Raw genomic sequence first — 24,501 nt, 5'->3', positions numbered from 1 at the left:
ATGAACCCAGAAAACATTGGAATCGGTTTTTATCGATTATTGTTTTTTTAGCACTGGAAAACCACAAGTGCAGAGAGAAAGTATCTGTTGGTACAGGTGCAGCCCAACCTTCATCCAGAATCCCACCTGAGGAGAAGAGAATACTCCCCTTAGTCAGGCCGCAGCCTCTCCTTGACCCGGACATCTTCCCTGCCCCAGCTCAACACCCCCCCCCCCAACTCCCCGCCGCCTCACTTGGGCTGTCCACTTGTATTTTCCACCTGAACACAGCAGATATAAATATCTGCAGGATAGTCCCCAGATTTTGGAATAACAAGATTTTAACCGAGTATTTCCGGTTCCCCCACCTAAATCGGGCCAACTCCTAATGAAGGACTCCTAAAGACCCACTGTAGAAAAAGCTACAGGTGAGTAACTGTTATGTTGTGTATTTCTTTAATGTGTATTCTCTCCATGCCTCGTGTTAAGAATGTAGAGTGTGGAGTGCACTTGTGTTCTAGTGTTTTACCATTGTAGGTTGAGCTGCTGAGGAGATGAGACCGTTTCCCTTGGCCCTCACCTGTTGTCACTTTAACTTTAATAAATACTTATCCTACAACCACCTCGAGTCTGGATTGCCTTACTACAAATTGGCGACGAGGGAAACCAGCGTCAAAGCGCTTTTCAAGACGTATATTTCATCAAGGAATGCGTCAAAGGAATTTGTCATTTAAAGAAAAACGGAAAATAACGAAGAAAAGTTGACCGGAGCAAAAGGAAAAAAAGACTTGCGTGAGTCACATCATATTTTTTTTTATCTCCCTTTGCCTACTCTGTGTCTACTATTACATGCGAGCTTAAATCGATCAAGGCCTCTTTTAACAGCCGTTATTAAGCAGCCTACCGGCATTGTTCAATTTCGCTTGCCGTTCCATTGCGTGCGCTGTCTTCAGAGGAGCCTCGCGCGTCCTTCACCAGCGCGCCCTCTGTCAAGAACTACGTCAGACGCAGGTCACGCAACGTGACCCCAACGTGGCGGCCATCTTAGTTGAGTTTGTTTACCACTCGCAGTTACAGATCGGCATTTCAGTAAGGAGAAGTTTCGACATATAAGTGACTGCGCTTTTCTTTTAAAAAAAAAAAAAAAAATAAACGGAGAAGGTTGATCTACACAAGGACATTCTGGACAATACAGTAAGGTGAATTTTAGTTTTAAAAAGAAAAAGGTTATATATATTTTTGGATTTTGTGACATTATAACAGGTGAGAAGGTCGAGCGAAGGCTCATATTTTCTATTGGTATTTTACCTTTGTGCATGGAAGAAGGTGATTCTAGTGTCACTACAGTTAATAAGGACACGAATATGGCACAACAAAATTTTTCAATTAGTCCTCCGGAACCTTTTTGGGTGAAAGGTACCCAGCCAAGCATAAAATGGTTAGAATGGAAAGAGTATTTTATCAATTATTTGGAAGCTGTAGATGAAACCAAAAAAATGAAACCCGAACAGAAAAAAAGACTACTTCTACATTCACTGGGACCAGTAGGGTTAAAGACATTTTCCAGAATGAGTAAAACTGATGATCCTGATCTTGATGAATTTGGGAATGCCATCAAAAACATGGATAAATACTTTGCTCCCAAAGTATGTGTCGGGGTCATAAGACATAAATTTTTTCAAAGGAGGCAAACTAAGGAGGAAACTGTAGATGAGTGGTTGGATGATCTTAGGAAGCTCGCCATTGATTGTAAATTTGATAATTTACATGATGACTTAATTCGTGACCAACTTGTGATGCACAACAACAACTCAGGGCTACAAGATCGTCTTTGGGTTAATGGAGATGCACCTCTCGACGATGTGGTAGCCATCATGAGAAAGTCTGAGATGTCAGGAAGGTGTGCCACTGTAGTGAAGGAGACTGAGAAAGATGTGTCTAAGACGTCAGGAGCAGTTTGTAAAATTCAGGCCCCTAATAAGAATTTTCGTCAACAGCAGCAACAAGGGAGATGGACTAGTCAGCCTACAAGATTTCCAAACAGGAACATGGAGGATAGGAGATGCTATAGATGTGATAGTAAAGAACATCTAGCTTTCAGTAGACTGTGTCCTGCGCTAAAGAAGAAGTGTGGTATTTGTGGACTTTTAGGTCACTTTAGTAAAATGTGTCGCAGACGCAGCAATGTGAAATATGTATATGAGGAGGAGGGGGAGAGTATGGAAGAAGTAGATGATGAGGATGAATGTTGCATTAAGAGTGTTCGTGGGAACTATGTGATTAATATCTCTGAGGATTCCCTCAAAGGGAAACCAATTTGTGAGATATCTCTTGGTGGAGTGGTGATAAATGTGTATGCGGATTCTGGTTCCCCATATACGATTATAAATGAAGAGGTTTGGAAAAAAAAATTTGTAAAGAAGATTGGTGAGCAATTGTACCCGTCGGATGTTTGCCCAATCAGCTTTACAGGCAACAGAATTGGAATGATTGGCTTTAGGTGGCTTACGTTTCTATTTAAGGGCAGGTCCACAAGAGCGAAGTTATATGTAGCAAAGGTGGGACCATCAGTTTTAGGATGGTTCGACCAGAAAAAATTACACATCATCTTAGACCCTAATTCTAAAGAAAAAGTTTTAATTTTGGATGACTGTAGTAGAATGGAAGTAACTCTCTCTGAAAAATTCCCCAGGGTGTTTAGTAAGGAGCTTGGTGCTTTGAAGGGATTTGAACATAGGATAATTTTAAAAGCTGACGCGCTACCCAAGGTTCACAAGGTAAGACCGATACCTATGCTGATAAGAGAGGAGGTCAAAAAAGAGATTCAGGGACTACTTGCTAAGGGTATAATTGAAGAGATTGAAACATCTGAATGGATTTCTCCGATTGTGGTTGCCCGGAAACCCAACGGAAAAATCCGTTTATGCATCGATTTGCGCCATTTGAACAATAATATTGTGATCGAAAAATTTCCCCTTCCAAGAATCAATGAGATGGTATCTTCCCTGAAAGGTGCTACATGGTTTTCCACGGTGGATCTCTCTGCCGCTTACCACCAGGTAATGTTAGATCCCGACTCTAAAAACCTAACGGCGTTCATTACACCGTTTGGTTGTTACCAGTTTAGGCGTATGCCTTTTGGTTTGGCCTCAGCCGCTGCTGTTTTTCAGCGGTTGATGCACAAACTTTTTGGGGACATGGAGAACATCTCTTTCTTTCAGGATGATATCCTGGTTGCTGCAAAAGATAAAGAGAGTCATGACTTAAAACTTCAACAGGTTTTGGAAACCTTACAGTCAGCTGGCCTGACTGTAGAGTTATCCAAATGCAAGTTCAGTCAAAGGAGTGTTGCATATTTGGGACACATCATTAGTGAGGAAGGTGTTGAACCCAAACCAACTTTAATTGAAAATATAGTTAAGTTCTCTGCCCCTGTTTCCAAAGATGAGGTGAGAGCATTTCTTGGCATGGCCGAGTACTGTGCTAAGTTTATAAAAAATTTTGCTGCGAAAGTTTACAATTTACGTGCACTGTTGAAAAAGAACGCTAAGTTTGTTTGGAATGAGTTGTGCGAGGATGAGTTTAAATTGATCAAGAGTGAATTACAAAACGTGAATGCACTTGCCAGTTTTGACCCCAATATTGACTGTTTGTTGACCACTGACGCAAGTGACAAGGGTTTAGGTGCCGTTTTGTCACAACTTGATGAGGATGGTAAGGAGAGGATCATCTTATTTGCTTCCAGAGCCCTTTCCCCAGCTGAGTGTAGGTATCCCATTATCGAAAGAGAGGCTCTTGCATGCGCATGGGCTTTAGAACATTTTCGAGCATTCGTTTGGGGGAAGCCTGTGACAATTCGCACAGATCACAAACCCTTGATTCGTATATTGTCGTGTGAAGGTATTTCTGGTGCGTCTGCGAGGTTAGCCAGGTTGTCTATGCGGATGAAGGAATACATCTATAAAATGGTTTACTTACCTGGGAGGGACAACCGTGTTGCTGATTGTCTATCTAGACTTCCACCTCCTCTCGAAGTATGTGATGATGACCCCTGGAGTGAGTATTGTGTGGCTTTAGTACATGACTGTGGTGAGCCTGCTATAGGTAAAATTGAATGGATGGCTGAACAAGAAAAGGATACTGTTTTAAAAAGTGTTTTAGAATATATCTGCAAGGGCTGGCCCAAAAAAAGGAGTGTTCCTGGACTGGACGCCTTTTGGCAAATCCGCACGGAATTGTCATCTGAAAGTGACTTACTTTTTAGGGGTGATAGGATTATCCCACCCGTATCCTTGAGGAAGAGAATTTTGCAACTTTGTCATGAGGGGCATTTTGGTATTATGAGGACCAAGTCTACCGTCAAAGGAATGTTTTGGTGGCCAGGTATTGACGGTGAAACTGAGGTTTTTGTTAAGAAGTGTGCTGTTTGTGGGTCCGCTGACAAGACCCTTAGAACGCTTAAGCCCAAGATGAGTGATGGTCTAATTCCTGACTTCCCTTGGGACACTATCGCAGTTGACATTATTGGACCCATTGGGGATTCTAAAGAGTATGGGTTAGTTGCCATTGACCTTTTTTCAAAATGGCCTATTGTAAAATTTGTAGACAAAGTAGACACTCTCACTGTGCTTAATTTTCTTGATAAGATATTCATGACGGAAGGGTTGCCAGCTTGTGTGCTATCTGACAATGGTGTCCAATTTACTTCCAAGCAGGCTAAGGAGTATTTTGTCAAGTGTGGTATCAAACACAAAACTACCGCACTGTACAACCCTAGTGGGAACGGCACTGTCGAAAGATTTAACAGAGTAATTAAGGGTGTCATTCAGGCCTCAGTGCATAGTAAACTTGACTGGAAAGTACAGGTTCAAAAGGCTGTCTGGTCATACAGAGTCACTGTGCAAAACAGCACTGGCACTTCCCCGTTCACCATGTTGAGAGGCAGGACAGCGAGATGTAAATTTAATCCTGCATGGCTTTTTGATGGGAAAATAGCTTCTTGGTCTCCTGTTGAGGTCAAGGATAAATTGCTGTCTAATCATGAAAAGAGCAGAGAGTTTTATGACTCTCATCACAACACCAAAGAGGTCTTGGTCAAGGTTGGCGATTGGGTAAGAGTTAAGAAACCTTTCAAGGTACCCAAGGGGGAAAGTCGCTTTGAACCACCATGCAAAGTCGCGGAGATTTTGAGGAATTCTGTGAGACTTGATGACGGAAGAGTGTGGAATCTTAAGAACATTGCTTTAAATCCTGATCAGAATTTTATTGAGATTCTTCCTGATTCCTGTGTCAACAATTTTGATTGGGTGGAGGATCAATTTGAAAATAGTCAGGTTCAATCTCAGCTTGGTAATGATTTTGTTTCTGTTGATGTGCCTAGACTATCCAATCTTCCTCCGCATATTGAGGGGGGAGTGGGTGTGGGTTGCACTCATGAAACCAGTGCATCTTCCTCCTCGAGTCTGGGCACATCTGGTACTCAAGATAAGGTCAGTGTTTTGCCTGACAAAAGAACAAGAGTTGCCCCCGGTTGGCTTAAAGACTTCGTTGTATAGTTGGTTGTTCCTACTTAAGGATTTTACCTTTGACTTTGTGTTTTTCCCTTCTTTTATTTTTTCCTCTTCCACTTCACCTTTCTTTCCTTCTATTGTATAAGGGGGGGGGATGTGTTATGTTGTGTATTTCTTTAATGTGTATTCTCTCCATGCCTCGTGTTAAGAATGTAGAGTGTGGAGTGCACTTGTGTTCTAGTGTTTTACCATTGTAGGTTGAGCTGCTGAGGAGATGAGACCGTTTCCCTTGGCCCTCACCTGTTGTCACTTTAACTTTAATAAATACTTATCCTACAACCACCTCGAGTCTGGATTGCCTTACTACAGTAACATTTTATTTTCTTCGTTTTGTACACCAACTGTAACCCAGAGGTGTGTGCTAATGTCATTGCATGTTGTGCTACCTGTAAATATTGGGCAAAGGCCACCACTGTAAGCAGAACAAAACATTCTCAGGGGCTCTATAATGCTTGCTAGTATTTTATGTCCTTATTTCATAACTTTTTCAAAGGTCATCTGCCTCCCTCAGACTCTTATTTATTATTTCTTCACTAACATTTATATGCCATGTGTATTATCTCTCAAGTGTTTTTCAGGCTTAGTAAGAGGTGCTTTTTGTTTTGAATTTGTATTCCAGAGAGCTCAGGCAGAGGAAATGGAAAAGCTTCAAAAACATGCAAAGACGTCCAAAGAGAAGGATAATGTCAAGCCGCTAGATAAACCAGAGCAGTAAGAATATCTTATATTAAATGTACTCAGTATAAAAGGGAGATACCTATATCTGATAAGATGTCATTTGGTAATTATTGAACGTGACGGTTTCACATTTATCTTTTGAAGAATATGAAACTTTTGAAATGGTATGAAATCACATATTTTTATAATATTGGTTCAGGGGGGAATGTGGATGGTATGTCATGAGTAGGTTGAGGCATTCACTAAGTTACTTCCTGCGTTCTGCATTGGTATTTGTTTTATGAATTCACTGTTGACTATCCCAGCTTTCATAGCCAGTTGCTTCAATTGGTTTGTTCACGACATTCAGTTTTTATATAGGTTGCGCTTATCATCTAAACAGGAGAGATGCAAGAGGGTGACTTCTGGGGGAATATTCAAATGGAATATGAATCTTCTTTTCAGAAACTAAGGGGCATATTAGGATGGCGGGTGGTCCTGAATCTGCCCGCCATCCCCTCGGTGTTGGGACCTGCCGCAAGACAAGCGGTGCTTCAGCACCCTGAATTAGGATGCGACTGCCACCCTGGAGGTCGCATTCCACATTTTAACATTGCAGCGGGTGCTGCTGTAAGCAGCACCCACCGCGATGTCAAAATCTCAATGCCTAGAGTTCACTGCACCACATGGCAGGCACCACACGGTGTCTGCCACTTAGTGCAGCATAATGTAGGGGGTACAGCAACAGGCCCCCAAAGCCAATCTCCGCCAGCCATTCCATGGTGGCATCACCGCCATGGAAAGACCTTTAACAATCAACATCCTAATATGGCTGGCGGTGACTGCTAGGCACTGCCACCATATTAGAGCCCCTGATCCGCCCGGCAGGCAATCGTATTGATTGCCGGCCGGCGGAAAAGCTGCAGACAAACTTTCCCTCCGCCGCAATACCCACCGTCATCGTGAAATGGGGTATTTCAAGTTACAATGGTGTAATGGTCGCCACCGCCAGCTTGGCAGTGGCGATCGTTACTCATCGTAATGAGCCCCTAATTTATTTTTACCTCTGTTGGCCATCATTATATCAAACATGCCATCCATGATGTAGTTTGGTCTGCCCTGTTCCCATGATGCACTGGGCCAGGGACAGACTAATTTGCATATAGCCAGGTTCTGAGCTGGGATGGTGCAGTGAGCTAAAAAACGGTGTTGGATCAAGCCCTGATCTCTTGACTGGGTGAGAGTATTCTGCTTAATTCAGAAACTCTGTCCATCACCACCCCCTGTTATTTAATTATCCATGATGCCTGGCATACACACAATAAGTCAGACATGTCCAAAATATGTCAGGGTCACTTTTACACTAGAGCAGGCAGTCAACAACCTGTGAGGGTGTCTATTAGGGTTGGCAGGCAGAATGCCAACATGACCAGCATTATGCCTGCTCCTTGGCAATTAGTGTCATAATTTCAGATACGCCCATAATATTCCGGAATACCACTATATGCAAAGGAAGCCTACAATATACCAGGGACAGCATTATGAAGGGGAAGCCATCAGACATTCTGTGATGGCCACAATATCCCAGGCATAACCCCTTTACACCAAAGCTAAGCAAAACAATCCCTTTCCCTACCCTCCCTGAAACCTTGAAGTGTGGAGCACATGCACCCTCTCTTTGCTCACTTACTCCAGTATTAGCAGCATTAGCAAGTGATGACTTAACACTATTATATACAATCGGGCTCTGCAGACTCATCTATGAGACTGGCTGAAGTCCAATGAGCCTACAGACACAAAAAATGGAGATAATTCCAATTGATTTAAGATTAATAATTGTAAAGGTAGATATGCATAGCAAGAGGCCTGAAAGAATTGTGCACTGTGCTCAATATACTGGCACGATAGTGGATACATTTGATAGACAGGAGTGTCGGGAATTCGGGAGTCAGAAATAATTTGTTAGGAAGACCTGGATTTGACCTTCTATCAACTTCCATGTGCGCGCCCTAGTATATATGTGCTATAAAGTTATGCAGTTAGCTCTTAACTTGTATTGCAACTCTAAATAGGACCCTACATTCTAATGAACTCATCACTGGACTCACTAATTCAGCCTATAAAAGCATGACTCAAAATACATATAACAGTATTTGCTAACAATATGTTTGCCCTCCAGTAACACTGCATAATAGGACACCCAAACAGCAGAATAATAAACTTCCTGTCCTTTCCTGACACAGACTGACCATTAGAAATTCAAATCCATACATAACTAAGGTATCTGCATACAAAACAAAAAATAACTTTTCTCTAGACTAGAAATTGCATGCAACTAGCTATGGTATACCAACTCTAATAATATTGCCTTAAATACTACTAACTACAACACTTACGACTAACATAATAAATTAACTGTGGGCTCCATGGAGTACCATACTACCCCTCTACCGAGTATTTCAACTCCTGATCAGGGATAGCTAGTGCTCTATAAACCCACAATACAATAGTAGTTGTGCATGTTTTATTGTGATCTGACTTGATAGTGCCCCTGTCCCCAGACAATTATGTGATAACCACCGGGAGAGGGACTTTGGCTCCACCAACATGTTGGGAGTCAGGAGTACATGTTTTGTTGCGGCAAGAAGTTATGTCCTTTCACAAAAAAATGCTGGCTTTCCTGACAGCTATGATTGTTTTGTTTATTTATCCAGTTGCCTTAACTTAAATTTTCAGGGGCACGCACATTACATTGTAATGCTATTGAAGTGTCTTAGATAACTAGATAATTTATGGTGTTTGTATCTGGCAGCAGCACAGCTGGGGGGAGAGCTGTCATTTAGCTACATGGATAACAGCTATGGGCTAGCTTGATTTGCAGGGAAATATTATGCCTGATGCCATAGCTCTGGCCTGTGTATTATGAAAATGTATTACAAAGGAAGTAGGATTGGCTTATTTACTGTGAAAAGCATATGGTAAAGCTAGTAGATCTCTAAGAGTGGATTGTTGGCACATTATATAACAGGCTAAAAAAATGTATTAGGTTACCTGTAATCTCACAGATTATCATTATAGGCAAGGATTGTGGTGTTGGTCCCACACTCTGAGAAAACCCTGGAAGTAGAATTTTCCTGTGATGATTCTTGTTAGACCCTAGTGAGATGGGCAGTATATTGTTTTACCAAATTTAATTTTGTACATATATATCATTTTATAAATGTATGCCTGATGGTTGCCAGCTTCTGCGCACATCTGTAGGCCAGGGTTTTATATAGTGTCAATCTATTGGTAAAGGTTAAAGAACTTATCAGTTCACTGGGAAAAGTTATATCAGATATCTAAGTGTGCTCTGTTTATAATGAAAAGTTATGATAAAGCAAGTAGGCATCAATTACTTATTGTGAAATTATGGGTTAAAGGCAAACAGCGTTTAGGGGGTGAATTATTATTACACAGTGCTAACACCTGTAGGCAGGCATGTTATCACATGGAATCTTACAGATTACTGTAGCTTCGGGTTTGGTGCTGGTGACCCACCAGAACAATCCATGGGCATAGATGATTTGCACTATGAGAATCTTTTTTAGGATCTATTAGTAGGAATTTTATGTTGTTTTGACAACTGTATTTTGTACATATTTGTAATTTTATTACAGTATATCTGGTGATTGCCTTGTGGCCAGGTTTATGAACCAACGTGATAGATCTGAGTTGCCTATTGTGACAAGCCAATGATAATGGTTATAGGCTTGTTTATATCTAAAAGTTAAGATAAAGGCAGTAGACCTGATATATTTATTGTCAAAAGCAAAGTCAATATACATATAAGGGTAGATTGTTATTACTTTCGATTAAAACCTACAGATAGGTATTTTGTTACATGGAATCATACAAATTACCATAGTAGGCAAGCATTTTGGTGTGGTTACACCCTTTGACAAACTGTGGGTATAGGAGAATTATACTGTCCAAATCCTTGCTAGGCTCCCATAGGAGAGATAGTATTAGCTTTGCCAACTGTCATTTTACATGCTATGTAATTTTATGACTGTCTGCCTGACAGGAGCTTTATGGGAAAGCTTTTTATCAGTACAGGAGGCCTCAGTTTGTTTTGGTGATAAACCATTGAAAACAGCTACAGGCCTGTGAGTCCACTCTGTTTTGTCATTGATCTGATGGCCCAATGGCTCACTCTGCACCAATCATTGTAATTGTATTGTATTGTAACTGCATTTATATAGCACTTACTACCCCCAACGAGGCGACAAAGCGCTTTTTTAGCGAGTAGCACACTAATCTGGAACCCAAGAAGGAATAGTGTTTGATTAGTATAGTGAAATATAAAAGTAATTTGAGTGGTGGATAGGTTAGTCAGTTATTTGGATTCAGAAGGATAGCGGAGGAATAGAAGAGGGAAAAAGGTTTGCATTTATATAGTGCTTGTTACCCCTGATGGGGTGTTGAAGCGTTTTTTTTTGGGCGAGTAGCACGCTGCTCCAGAACCCATAAAGCATTAGTTGTGAATTAGTGTAATGAAATATGAAAGTAATTTGAGTGCTGGATGATATGTTAGTTGGTTATTTGGATTGAGAAGGGTAGCAGAGGGATAGAAGAGCAACAGAGGTTTGCATATATATTGCTCTTGTTACCCCTGATGCGGTGTTGAAGCACTTTTTCTGCGAGTAGCATGCTACTCCAGAACCCATAAAGGATTAGTAGTAAATTAGTATAGTAAAATATGAAAGTAATTTGAGTGGTGGATATTAGTCCGCTATTTGGATTGAGAATGATAGCGGATGGATAGAAGAGGGTAAAATGGTCGCATTTATATAGTGCTTGCTACGACTAATGAGTTGTTGAAGCGCTTTCTTCGGCTAATAGCACTCTACTCCGGAACCCGTAATGGATTAGTGGTGAATTAGTATAGTGAAATATGAAAGTAATTTGAGTGGTGGATATTAGTCAGTTATTTGAATTGAGGAGGATAGTAGAGGGATAGAAGAGGGGAAATGTGTTGAATTTATATAGTGCTGGCTACCCTTAATGAGGTGTTGAATCACTCTTTTCAGCGAGTAGCATGCTACTCGGATCCCATATAGGATTAGTGATAAATTAGTATAGTAACATATGAAATTTGATAAGTGGACATGTTAGTCTGTTATTTTGATTGAAAAGGATAGTGGAGTTATAGAAGAGTGAGGATTTAGATATTTTTAGAGGGTCGTCACAGCAGTAGTGGGACGCTTGGGATGAGTAAAAAGGGATGTACCTCCATTTGAAAATATGTGCACTTTCTCTTTTTATAGTTCCGCTTTCATTTCTTTGCTTCTCTTTTTCTTTAATGTTTCTTAAGAGAATACTACAGCTCTCCAGCAGAGCTAACAATTGCTTGATTTCCACTAATTTCATTTGCAGTGTGCCACATACCACATGGACACTTCTTCTAAGCCAGGAGATAATTATAGAAAGCTGTTGTCCCTAGTGTATCGTTGTTTTACTATTTCAAGATGGCTAACACGTTGATTCCTAATGTGGAGATCATGCTTGAACTTTAAAACAGTGATCGACTAGTTACAAAACCTTTGCAAGACAGACATTTGCTGTTATGTTTGGTTTTGTTATTGCAAACATATGCCCATGTTTCGAAGAAGAATGTTTTCTTTTTCACTACTTGTATTCTTTTAATTTATCTTGCATATGTCGTTGAGATTGTGTCTGTTTTATTGGGTTGTGTCAGAGGATGGATGGAAGGATGAGTGAGCGTATTGATAAATGGATGCATGAGTCCAAGATGAAGACCTTTTGAGTGTCTACACCCTTCAGTAACACAAAGGCAATTTCATTCATAAGGTAGACTAATTGGCAATGCTGCTCACACAAAAAAAGTCAGCCATCAGTCTCAAGCAAGGCACATTCAAACTACTGGGGTCTAATCCCCCCCCCCTCCCCCCAAAAAAACAAAAAAAACAAATGTTCAGTCTTTTTGGACAAGATCCTGAACAATACACTGATGTTATAAAAATAATACTAACAAATGCAGACAGACGTAAGATCATGAGAGCAGACTTCAATGACTTTCGTGTGAACGCTAGAGTACCTGGTTTAGTTAAAACATGATTTTTTTAGTAACTACAGCTAATGGATCAGTGCACTGTTACTTTTAGTCAGAATTTGTAACTGCGTAGCTTTATCAATATTAAAACGCATATTTGGTTCCTTAAAATGAGTTTCCCTCATTTCTATTCGAGGTGCAACTACCTGGCTTGCCATTTATCCCCCCTGGCTTCACTGTACAGGTGCCTAGAATACCGACATGTGAAGCATATCTGAAGAATCACAGTGTAATCCGCTGGCCATGGACACCCTTGTCTACGTGGGAAATCTGGTGGTGGAGGGGTAACACCAGCTACACTAGAGGCATTGTGGCCACTATCAAGTGTATTTTTTGTAAACGGAGGGTCCGACTGGCCTGCGATCGGGCTATTAGGCAGTGCCGGATGGGATAGTGTGATAGATGTGTGAACAGTTTTTTTTATCAATAGCCAATAGTAGAACTTTATTGTTTGAATGATAAAAATCATTACAATAGTAAACATTTATCAAAGATTTAAAAAAAATATAAAATAAAATAACATTTTTTTTTTAAACCTGTATCGATATTACTAAAATATTTACACGTAGTGCAAGAGAAACACATTTTGTCTTGGAGCTGCATCTTAGCTTTAAAACATTTATTTCGTTTTTTTATTTTTTTTCTCTCTGGGTATCCACCTAAGGGTGTCCATTTAGTCCATTCGTATCATCACAGTGGCTTAAAAAGAAAGATTCATCCATAAATTATTAAAAGGACCTGGGGGCATATTACCAACAACTAGCGATAATTATCGCTATGTTGGCTTAGCGGCAATATTTTTATCGCCGAGCTGCGGCGATTTTTATCGCTTAGGAACCTTGCTATTATCAAGGTTTATCTCCTAAGCGATAAAAATCGGCCGAAATGCATGAATATCGCTGAAAAATGCGCTATATTCATGCATTACCGAGCTAATGCTCTTAGCCATGCTATCCACCTACCATTGGATAACATGGCTAAGAACTGCTCAGGGGCAGGTGTTAGCTTTTGGAGATAATCACGCTTAGCGTGAATATCTCCAAAAGATGGTAATAGGAGATAGCGATGTTAGTGACTGTTTCCTGTCGCTAACATCTTGGCACGCCCACTTTGCATGTCATTAGTGATAAATTTCACTGACATGCAAGGCAGGCCCAAGATGGTCGCTATCTCCTACTAGCTGTCGCTAACTGGTGTTAGCGACAGCTAGGTAATAGGGAGATAATTTTATCTCCGCTTTCTTGGCTTTTAAAGCCAAAAAACCGGAGATAAACCCCCTTGATAATATGCCCCCTGGCCCTCCATCTTTGTTAGTGAAATGTTAACTTCATCTGATCAGTGCAACTTAATAACGGGCGATTAGAAAACGGTGGGGACCACGGTTGGCCCTTCTGATTTAACATCTGCTAGGGACACGTGCCAAGACCCTAGTCATTAAGGAGGAGTGGTTGGTACCGCTAATGGCGTGAGTCCATTAATATAGTGAAGGCCCTACATGTGATGATAGAAACGCTCTTCAAGCGCACGCGGGGCAGGAGGTCTACGTGGGAAATCTAGTGGTGGAGGGTTAACACCAGCTACACTAGAGGCATTGTTGCCACTATCAAGTTTATTTTTTGTAAACGCAGGGTCCAACTGGCCTGCGATCAGTCTATTAGGCAGTGCCCGATGGGCTAGTGTGATAGATGTGTGAACAGTTTTTTTATCAGTTTGTGGGCCGATTTTATTGCAGGTGGCCCGCTTTTTACTGTTCATTTCCCTGATATTACCACAAACATTGCCTGCAGCAAACACAAATGCATGCGGCCCCCCATAACTTGCAAAATTCCCACACAGCGTGTCTTTACAGGCTCGAAATTGGCCTGATTTGCAAAAGTGGCCTACTTTTTTTAGCTACGTGGTTCTCTAATTGGGGCCACTTTTGTTTTTGCTGCCCATCCCACTTTTTTGTCCCAGTCCGACCCCCCTTAAAGAGTGAAGCTTTAGTGTTGAGAACCGAGGCACTTGATAAAGCCTCCATGGTAAAATGCCAAAGAGCAAAGCACAGCAATTTCCAAAATCTCAAAATCAGGGCAGAGATTGTTTGAATATGCAAAGCTACTCTTGATGAGGAAACATCCACACAAAACTCTTCTTCTTGCTGGAATCATTAATAAACACGCATGACAAGATTAATTTAAAGCCAGTGACTCTTTAAGTTTTACATAAAGGACGCACCAAGTGGACATTTTCTACATCTCTGACAGTAGAAAACCAATAACGCCTGTGCGATGCCATGTCTGTCTCTGCTCTAGACCGAGGCAATCACTAAAGTCTCAGCAGCCTGAAGAAGTGGATGGAGCCTGAAATTGGTAGAAAGTACAGGTGCAGATGGTGTGGCTGGCAGAGAAGAGGGTGGTTCATCTATAAATTGATTGGGGGTCATTGAAACGGAAGCAGATCTCAGCTTGTTTTTTGCCTCATATCATTTCTGGATTATACGCACCATGCTGGAGTTGCCAATGGAACGTTTGCATGATAAGGTTGAGGTGTTGCCCAACCAAAATTAAGTATGATGGCTGACGAGTTGGAAACCGTGTATGCCGAGCCCTGGCCACCAAAGTCATTATTGCATGAAACCTTATCATGTGATTCTTCACTAAGCTCAACTATGAGCACATGCAGAATGGACGCAGCCTTGTGTAGCTGGTCTGGCATAATGTGTAAACACTGGAATACGTGTGCATGTTAGTTTAGGAAGGCAAGGTGTAGTGGTCATATTAGGAGCGTAAAGGTGGGCTGTCCACGGGGGCAACAGATATGCATGAAGCATGAAAAGCAGGTGTGGTGCAGAGCGATGCTAGGAGATGCCCAACTCCGAGTCCGAGCGCAGCTGACAAGTTGGCAGGGGCGGGCATTCGGGAATGGGCCGAAGGACCGGTGCCTCAGTGCCCTCTGTGGGCTGTTTTTTTTCTCCCCTGTCCCAGTCCACAGAGAGTGGACTAGGAAAGGGGAGAAAAAAAATCGGCCCACAGAGTGCACAGAGACAGAGACTGAGAAAATGAAAGCAGCCTCGCTGTGCGGCCAGACAGCGATTGTAAGCTGTGAGCTCTCCTTCACCCCTGCCCTGCCAAGCAATCAAGCTGAGGCTGGGCTGGGGAGGGGTGATTGTTTGCAATAATCGGCCTCCCTGGGGGCCAGGTGTTTCTCAGGCCTTTGAGCCATTTGCGCCTCGGCCCCCCTGGGGCCCATGCAGCCCAGAAACGGTGTTAGTCTTAACACCTCGCCCACAGCCCTTCACATTCAGGGCATAGTGGGCGAGGAAGAATGGGTCTTGCTGTGGGGGCCTGGTGATGTTTAGAATTTTTTTGTTTTATTTATTTATTTATGCGATTTTATATAGCGCAGACTTTACCCGAAGGTGTCAGAGGGCTTCACATTAGGAACAGCAATAATTTATGAGGAGAAAATTATAAGTGGACAAATTACAAAAGCAAACGTTAAGTTACATGAATCAAAAGTGACAATAGTGAGCAACCAAAATACAAGAGGAGCAAACGATACATTACAGGAGGAAAAAGAGATATGTGTGCAGGTCACAAAAGCAAACAAAATACAAGTAGAGGTATAATACTGCAATTAATGGCAGACACTCCAGCACAAGAACAAACGTTACGTAGGCAATGGTGGCACTTGTGCAAGCATCTAAAGCGAACAAAAAGTGAGAGGTAGCAAACAGTGTGTTACAAGAGAAAAGTGACTTGTGCAAGTTACAAAAGGGTACCATACACAGGTACAAGGGGAATACTACTGTAAATGGTAAATACTCAAACTGCAGGAACACACTGGGAAGGCACTTCCCATGCACCCGCTTCACCTCAGCCTCCCCCCCTGGCTACCTGGCTACCTTGGATGACCCAGAAAGCTGTGTTTTGTGCTCCCCTGCCAGGACATTTTCCCAAGGCCTGGAGGGTTGATTAATCTACTAATTGCAGGGGCCTTACCTCTGTTCATGTGCTCCTGAGCTGAAGGTCTGGGAAGGGCTGAGTAGGTTAGTAATAGCAGGGGCTTTGCTGCTTTTCAGGTGCTCCTGTGCTGGAGGGCTGGAATAATTTTGTGACAAAAAGGGGCCTTGCTATTTTTTTTAGTTGCTCAGCATGTAGGCCATTGTCACCTTGGCCCTGTGTCGTGTGCAAGAACAGTATCCTCCCACTTTCATTCCTTGTCTGTGCAAATGGTGTTTCATGAAAGGGCACGCCCCTTGAATGTGGGCCACGCCCCTTAAATATGGGCCACGCCTCTTGAATGTGGGCCACTTTTTTCATCAGTGCCCGGGCTGAATTGTGATCCCAATCCGACCCTGCAAGTTGGTGAGTAGGGCTGGGAAATATTCCCATGCTCCCCCTAAGCATCAGGTTGGAGTGGTACTGATGGGGTTTAACCGCATCCCGCTCATGCATGGATCTTATAAATAAGACGATAGACACAATTTCGGTGAAGTGACGGAGAGCATTTCAGATGTCACTCTGGCCGAGCAGCATATTGCTTCTCAAAGCGGGTCCCCTGCTTGCGCTGGGTCTACACTACAATGTACCTACAGCTTGAGCTGTGGCCGGTGTAGTGTCTGCAAAGTGGGCCATTTTCTCTCTTAGTACATGCCTCTTCCATAGACAATATGAAACGGAATTAAATTAAATCATCAAAATATGGTCACTCACACTACAGATCCAAATGCACAGCAGGACTAGCAACCGAACCCGGCCCTGGCAAACAAATCGGCCGTCCTCTGGGAGGAGGGGGGGTTTGCTAGTGCGCCACTCCCGCCTCATCGCTGCTTTTTGTTACTAAGGACCGATATTGCAGCTATGCTGTAAACCGGCCCCTTGTAACAAAAAACGGCCACCCAGGGGTACAAAACCGACCCCCACCCTGGCAGACCACCAGGGAAACACTCGGTAAAACGCTACGGCCACTCCAAATGTCAACGACACCAGCAACAAAGCTAGTGACTGAAGAGGGACAACTCATTCCCTCGCTCCATGTATTTTGTCCATTGGTGGATCCGGGTGTGAATACCATTTCAAAATAGCAATGACTAAAGGGGGCTGACCCGAAACTGCTTCAATATGTAGGTTATGAAAATATGTAGGTATTATTATTATGTAGTCATTTTGTTGATTATAAGAGGCTGGCAGACAGAGAAAGTTCTCTTCAGGCCAGAACTAAAAAGGCACCTGTGAGAGGGATGCATTTAAAAATTCGAATCATATAAATAAGGGATTAAGAAATAGATTAAAATCAGCAATATGATTTCTGTGAAAAAAACACAGAATTCAGTAGCACGCAAACAAATGTTTCTGTATGCAGTAGATGCAAGAAGCATACAACTGAAAAAAATTGGGATAAGGGTTTAGATGCCGGATGTACTATTCCTATTCACACGCCAGGGATGTGCAAGTTGCACACCGACTGGTTTGCGAATGGCAATGCAGTTTGTGAATCAAACTGTGTACTAATAAATCACATAAAACATTGTACAGTTGCAAGGGATGGCAAGTTGACCTGCCTAATGAATATCAATTAGGGAGGTCGCAGTTTGTGACCCCCTGTGATTGGCTGAAAATGGGGTAGGTCTGGAATGGACAGTAGACTGTAGTCCCTGTGTTTATATTCCCAAATGTGAAACATTTTGCTATAAATCATCCTATATCCATTAAAGGGACCAGCGCGGCTTTCAAGAAAAGGATTCCTGTTTGGGAAGACAGTGGGGAGAGCAGGTGTTGGTCCCCTACTTGCTCCCTCCAAGGATACCATCATGAATCCCCTAGGGACATCTTCCAATCTAGGAATCAGATACCACCCCCTTTGTTGTGTCGGTATCTAATGAGTACTTTAAAAACTGCAATTGAGGTCACAAACCATTGATAAATTCCTCTCTTTTTAAGTTAAAAAATACGTTTATTTAAGAATAAGAATTAATCAACAATACTTCGTACAGATAATCAATTAAAGAAAGAACAAAGTAAATAAAGGAAATTGATGATACATAGTTACTTTTTAATTGAAACGAAAAGCACTTTGGAAGATATGCATATTTAGAGGCAAAGAAAGTATGGTTCATGTTAAACAAAGCATATAACAAAAGGAGGGTACAATGTTATTTCAATATATTATCATGTACATATCACTAAGTTAGGGGATCATTGAAATAATATCGATGACACAAATATAGACTTACCAAAATATCGAGGAAAAACTATAGAATGCAAAAATATCGAATCCCTATCTCCAAACAGGTAAGTACAAAAATATCGAATCAAAAATATTGTTGTAAAAAATATAGTTAGTCAAAATATCGATTTTTTTATGTCTTAAAAGTAATTGAAAATTAATGAAATAATAAATATAATTAACTTAAACATACTTAAAATACTTAAATAACCTTAAAATTAATACATAATTAATGTAAGTTAAAAAAAATACAATTTCATTTTTTAATACATATATATATATATGAACATAATATTAATAAAAAATATACAATATTTTTACAGTGGATAGCGTAGGGATAAAAATTACTATTCCCACTCCAGAGAGTGCAACAGTAGGGAAAGCATTGGATAGCAAGAGGGTAAAAAGTACTATTCCCACTCCAGTGAGTGCAACAGTAGGGAAAGCGTTGGACAGCGGGAGGGTAAAAATTACTCTTCCCACTCCAGTGAGTTCTACAGTAGGGAAAGCCTTGGATAGCGTAGGGGTAAAAATTACTATTCCCACTCCAGTGAGTGCAACAGTAGGGAAAGCGTTGGATAGCGTAGGGGTAAAAATTACTATTACTACTCCAGTGAGTACAACAGTAGGGAATGCGTTGGATAGCGGGAGGGTAAAAATTACTATTCCCACTCCAGAGAGTGCAACAGTAGGGAAAGCGTTGGATAGCGTGGGTAGAGGCGGGACCTGTGCCCTCATAGCCAGCATGCCAGCAGTCCCGTGCAGCGGACGCGCCAGATCAGTAAGGCGCTAGCGAGCGGTAGTACGGCGATTGTATTTGTGAAACCTGCACCAAAATATAATTCTTAAAGCCTGTATATATTTTAAAAATTGCATTTTAACTTGGTCCCTACCTGCTCCCCTCATTTCCTGTCTGAGCCCTGTTCCACCACGGCCTGTGCCGGTTGTGTGGAGGGCATGAACAGACCTGTGCCCGGCCCTCCGAGGGTGCCGCACATCCGGTAGAGGCGGGACCTGCGCCCTCATAGCCGGCATGCCAGCACTCCCGCGCAACGGACGCGCAAGATCAGTAAGGCGCTAGCGAGCGGCAGTGCGGCGATTGTATTTGTGAAACCTGCACCGAAATATACTTCTTAAAGCCAGTATCTATTTAAAAAATTGCATTTTAAACTTGGTCCCTACCTGCTCGCCTCATTTCCGGTCTGAGCCCTGTTCCACCACAGCCTGTGCCGGTTGTGTGGAGGGCCTGAACAGACCTGTGTCCGGCCCCCGAAGGTGTTGCACTTCCGGTAGAGGCGGGACCTGTGCCCTCATAGCCGGCATTCCAGCACTCCCATGTAGCGGACGCACGCAGCGGGCGCGCCGCTGGCCCGAAAGCCCGTCTGCGCCAGTCTGCACCAGTCTGCGCCCGTCCGCGCCTGTCCGATGCCAGACGCCAGACGCCAGAACCCCTGGTTGTCGGATGGCACAGATGCCCCCTTACTCCCAAGATGGATAGCGTAGGAGTAAAAATTACTATTCCCACTCCAGAGAGTGCAACATTAGGGAAAGCGTTGGATAGCGTAGGGGTAAAAATTACTATTCCCACTCCAGTGAGTGCAACAGTAGGGAAAGCGTTGGATAGCGTAGGGGTAAAAATTACTATTCCCACTCCAGTAAGTGCAACAGTAGGGAAAGCGTTGGATAGCGTAGGGGTAAAAATTACTATTCCCACTCCAGAGAGTGCAACAGTAGGGAAAGCGTTGAATAGCGTAGGGGTAAAAATTACTATTCCAACTCCAGAGAGTGCAACAGTAGGGAAAGCGTTGGATAGCGGGAGGGTAAAAATTACTATTCCCATTCCAGAGAGTGCAACAGTAGGGAAAGTAAATACTTTATATATGAATAAAAATAAATTAAATATTAATACCAATTTCAAATTAATTAAAAATAATTAACAATTTAATCGAATATAATAATGAATCCATTAAAAATACAAATAAAAAGTAATTATTAAAAATAATTACCTATTAATACAAATTATTTACCAATTAACAATTAATTAATTAACAATTAAAAAATAACAAAAAATGAATTCCAAATAAATACCAATAAATACATTTTAAAAAATAATTAATTTGAATTAAATTACTTCCCACCCTGTTCCCTATAAACCCACAACCCGCAAAAGAAAATAAATTAATACAATTAACATAATTATCAATTAATCAATTATTAAAAAGTAGTTACCAATTATATTTTAATTAATGACCAATTAAAAATTAATTAACAATTAATTTAAAATAAATACCAACAAATAAATTAAAATATGTAATTAATTATAATTAAATTACTTCCCACCTTATTCCCCTATAAACCCACAACCCGCTACAGACTTATACTACGCAAAAATTAAATACCATCAAATTAATTACTTAAAATAAATTATAAAATAAATATACACTTTTCACTCATATACTGACTTAAAAACACAAAAAATTCGATATTATTAAAAAATCAATATTAACTTACCTCAAATTCTAAATTTTTGTTGTCTATATTCTGTCCATTCGATAATGTGTCCATTCTATATTTTTAATTCGATATTACTGCAATTATATATTTTTTACTCGATATTTTGACTGTATACCTAAGTAAGAATATTAAGCAATGTTAATACGAAATCAAGGAGGCTTAGCAACTTCTTTTAGTAGAGGTTGGGGAAACAAAGGATTTTTTCGCACTATCATCTAAAAATTGTGATACATTCCTCTCTTAATCACAGATAGTTCCCTCTAATTTGTAAAATAGACAGATCATAATCCATCTTTTCTGAATGACAAAGACTCCGATATGTTGAAGGGCTTTAGTAAAGAGTAAAAAGGTACTTTGTGGCCACAAACCCTGTAATTTGGCTTAAGTAAATAGTAAAAATTGACTTTGTGGGCACAAACCCTGTACTTTTGTGAAACACAGGCTTTGATACGGCAAAATACCTTTGCACATTCAGCACTTAACACCATACCTAGTTCAAGTTATTTTAAAAAAAAACTAGAACTGGCATGTTGCATCACATTTGTAGTACCTTTAATGAACCACATACAAATATTAAACTGTGCATATAGCACTTGCCATTTTATATATTTTAAATTTCCTAGCTGAGCGCACAACAGATGCAACAATTAGCTGACAATGTTCCCACGTTATTCCTCATAATGACGAAATGGTCAGTTGTCGCTGCTTATAATCATGTCTCCGACTAGTTGCACGTCATAGAGTTCAGAAGTGGATGCCTAAGGCACTAAGAAGGCTTTGTAGATCACGGAGTGGATAGACACATGTTTTTTTTTATCAAATAGTTTTTTGTTCATTGAGGTTTACTGTAGGGACTCCCTCTGACACACCACAGAGCTTTGCTATTGTTAAGATATTGCTAGGTTACAAGGGAGACAGAAATCACTTCAATGGTAAGGCAAAATAAGCATGCAGGGAAGGATAGATAGGTCTTTGTGAGAAAGGGTAGGGAGAATATTATAGGAGCAATTGAATAGACCTGGCAAGAAAGACTGGGCATTGTGAATTGTAGGTCAAATGAAGGGGAACACGTTTATCAATTTATCATCCTGTGATATTACAAAGTGAGGTATCTGTTAGTTGGGGTACTATTAGTTTTCATTTTAATGCATTACTTCTACTATTTTATGGAAGCTAATAGTTAGAATGGTGCCTATAGTGCTTGCACGTTGAGGTGACGTACATTGTCCACGGCTAAGTTTACTGCCTATTGCATTAAAACAAAAAGCGAACAGAAAATGTTATACTTAGCAAATACTTAGCAATAACTTAGAAAATATGCAGATAATGTGTTGCCCTGTCAAGCTCTAAACATTCAGAAAAGTGTATTCCTGCCACTGGAGGATTTGCCATATAATACACACTGCAGAATTTCAATGATCCATTTGAAAATATCGTTGTGAATTCATGGGTTCTGTAATTGGCCTATTTTTGGCCATACTAATATGGCAGACATGAGTTCCGCTGCTTACGGGCGGAAAATGCATTTTTCCGCACAGCCAGCACCGCGGTGACATCCTAATCGCCCCCTAATCACCCCCTATATTCCTTCAGATATGAGAACAATATGAGAACAATAATGTCTCCTTTTTGTGAGAGTGTATCCTTATTTTGTGGTTGGTGAAAATACCCAACAATCATTTACCAGAATAACATACATATTGTCAGCGAAAAAGAATGTGGAATGTTATGGCAGTATTTAAAATAATAACTGAAATAACTGTCTTTATACCCACTAGGTTCCTGTATGAACTTTCCCTTATTCCAAACTTCTCCGAACGTGTCTTCTGTATCCTTTTGCGGGCAACATTTTCAGAAAATATTCCCTCTATCAATCGCAAACTTGAATTGATTAAAAAAGTGTGTGAGGTAAGGCTTTTGCACTTTAGCAGTTTTTACATACTTTTATACCTATGTTTAAGCTGTACAGGCGAAATATATTATCCTTTGTTGCATGTACTGGTGTACCCCTTTTTGAAGTGGTCCTTCCGAAGGGAGTCAAAGCAGATAAAATGAAGAATAATCGCAAATATCCTATTGAATAATATTACACCTCAAATCTGACAATATTTTACATTTTGAAGACAATGAGAAGTAGTAACTGGTTACTTTTGTGGCCCATTAAAGTACACTTTTATTAATAATGATGCTCATAAGTTTTAAATAGCAAACCTTAGCGGTCAGAGCAGGACTAGGAACCAAAGGCAGCCCTGGTAAAAATGTTCGAGACAGCTCTAGTCATCTATCCCTCCCTTCAGCTATTGTTCCCTTCCTTTTTTCTCCCCCCTCCCTCTGTCTTTCTCTGACCACCTCTGTGTCTTCTATAATAAACTTCAGCCAGTTGGAGAGACTTTTTGAGGGCCCAGCGGCAGCCCTATGCTCTCAATATATGGCCCCCAATAGTTCCAGTCCTCCTGTGAAATGCTCAACGTGTTAAGTTTCCACTAAAGTGATAGTGGTAACCATGACAGGAGAGCTGAGTGACTGTTTCGTGATATGTTTGGTTTCATTAACTAGCATTCTGAAAACACACTTTCTGTTTATGTATGGAATGCGCATTTGAAAGGTTGTGTTGAACTACAAATGTATTACAACATTGTTTTTTTTAGAAAACCTACATTAAGTGATGACCAAACAGCCTGTAGGAACTTCCAGGCTCACATGAAGTGGATACTGTTGTAACGGCTTTGGTTTCTGATGGAATGGTGGTTTATTTTTAGGAGGATGTAATCGTGTGGCCACGCTAGATGCCCCAAACCCCTCCCTTACTGTATGATATAGGACTCTTGAGCCTTCTGTTTTCTGAGTAAGGACGTTAAATTAAACCTCTTTCCGTTCTTTTAAACTCCCAATACCCCTTGGGAGATGGTTTTACAGCCAATGGGTTTGATTATACAGTTCTTAATGCAGTCTATACTGCGAGCAGGGAGTGCAAGGATTGTCTTGAACCCAAAACAAGGAGCCAAAAGAAAACAAAGAAATAGCAGAGAAAAGTTGTGGTTGTACTAGTCCTTTGCCGTCTCTGGTTTCCTCTTCAGTGTTGGGGCTTGTGTCCTCGGAAGGGAACATGAAATAAGCAAAAGATAGGGTCAGGCTGCTGTACTAATGGTACCCATTGGGGAATAGTGCTCCTTTCACTATGCCCTATCACCGTGCGGTGTCTGAGAGCAGGGGATATCGGTGGGTCAGGGTGAGGTGGCCCGTAAACCCACCCGCCAGCCCTTAAAAGAAAAGAATTGAATGCTAGGCACTTACCCGAACCCATGACCCTCCGGGGCCTTGGGAAGGGGAGTCTCAGCCTCTGATTCCCTCGTTGGAGCACTGGACTCTGGCACGTTGCTCCCTGAGCTGTCTCCTGCGGCGGGGTCTTCCTCTTCTTGTGGTGTACACTTTGGCAGTCCCAACGTCTCCATCTCC

General features: G+C 41.3%; 1 protein-coding gene across 1 annotated transcript in view; it reads left to right on the top strand.

Moving 5' to 3' along the window:
- The window catches only part of LOC147708856 (uncharacterized), a 632,993-nt gene that overhangs the window by 398,289 nt on the left and 210,203 nt on the right, over nucleotides 1-24,501 (top strand). Inside the window, exons 12-13 of the mRNA XM_086925786.1 lie at nucleotides 6,169-6,260; nucleotides 22,824-22,953. Coding sequence (XP_086781912.1) covers nucleotides 6,169-6,260; nucleotides 22,824-22,953 — 222 coding nt within the window. The remainder of the gene's footprint in view (nucleotides 1-6,168; nucleotides 6,261-22,823; nucleotides 22,954-24,501) is intronic.

The sequence above is a fragment of the Lissotriton vulgaris genome, chromosome 6 (assembly GCF_964263255.1).
Source record: "Lissotriton vulgaris chromosome 6, aLisVul1.2, whole genome shotgun sequence".
Taxonomy (NCBI): domain Eukaryota; kingdom Metazoa; phylum Chordata; class Amphibia; order Caudata; family Salamandridae; genus Lissotriton; species Lissotriton vulgaris.
Note: the sequence above shows the minus strand (reverse complement) of the source record. Positions and strands in the feature narration are given on the sequence as shown.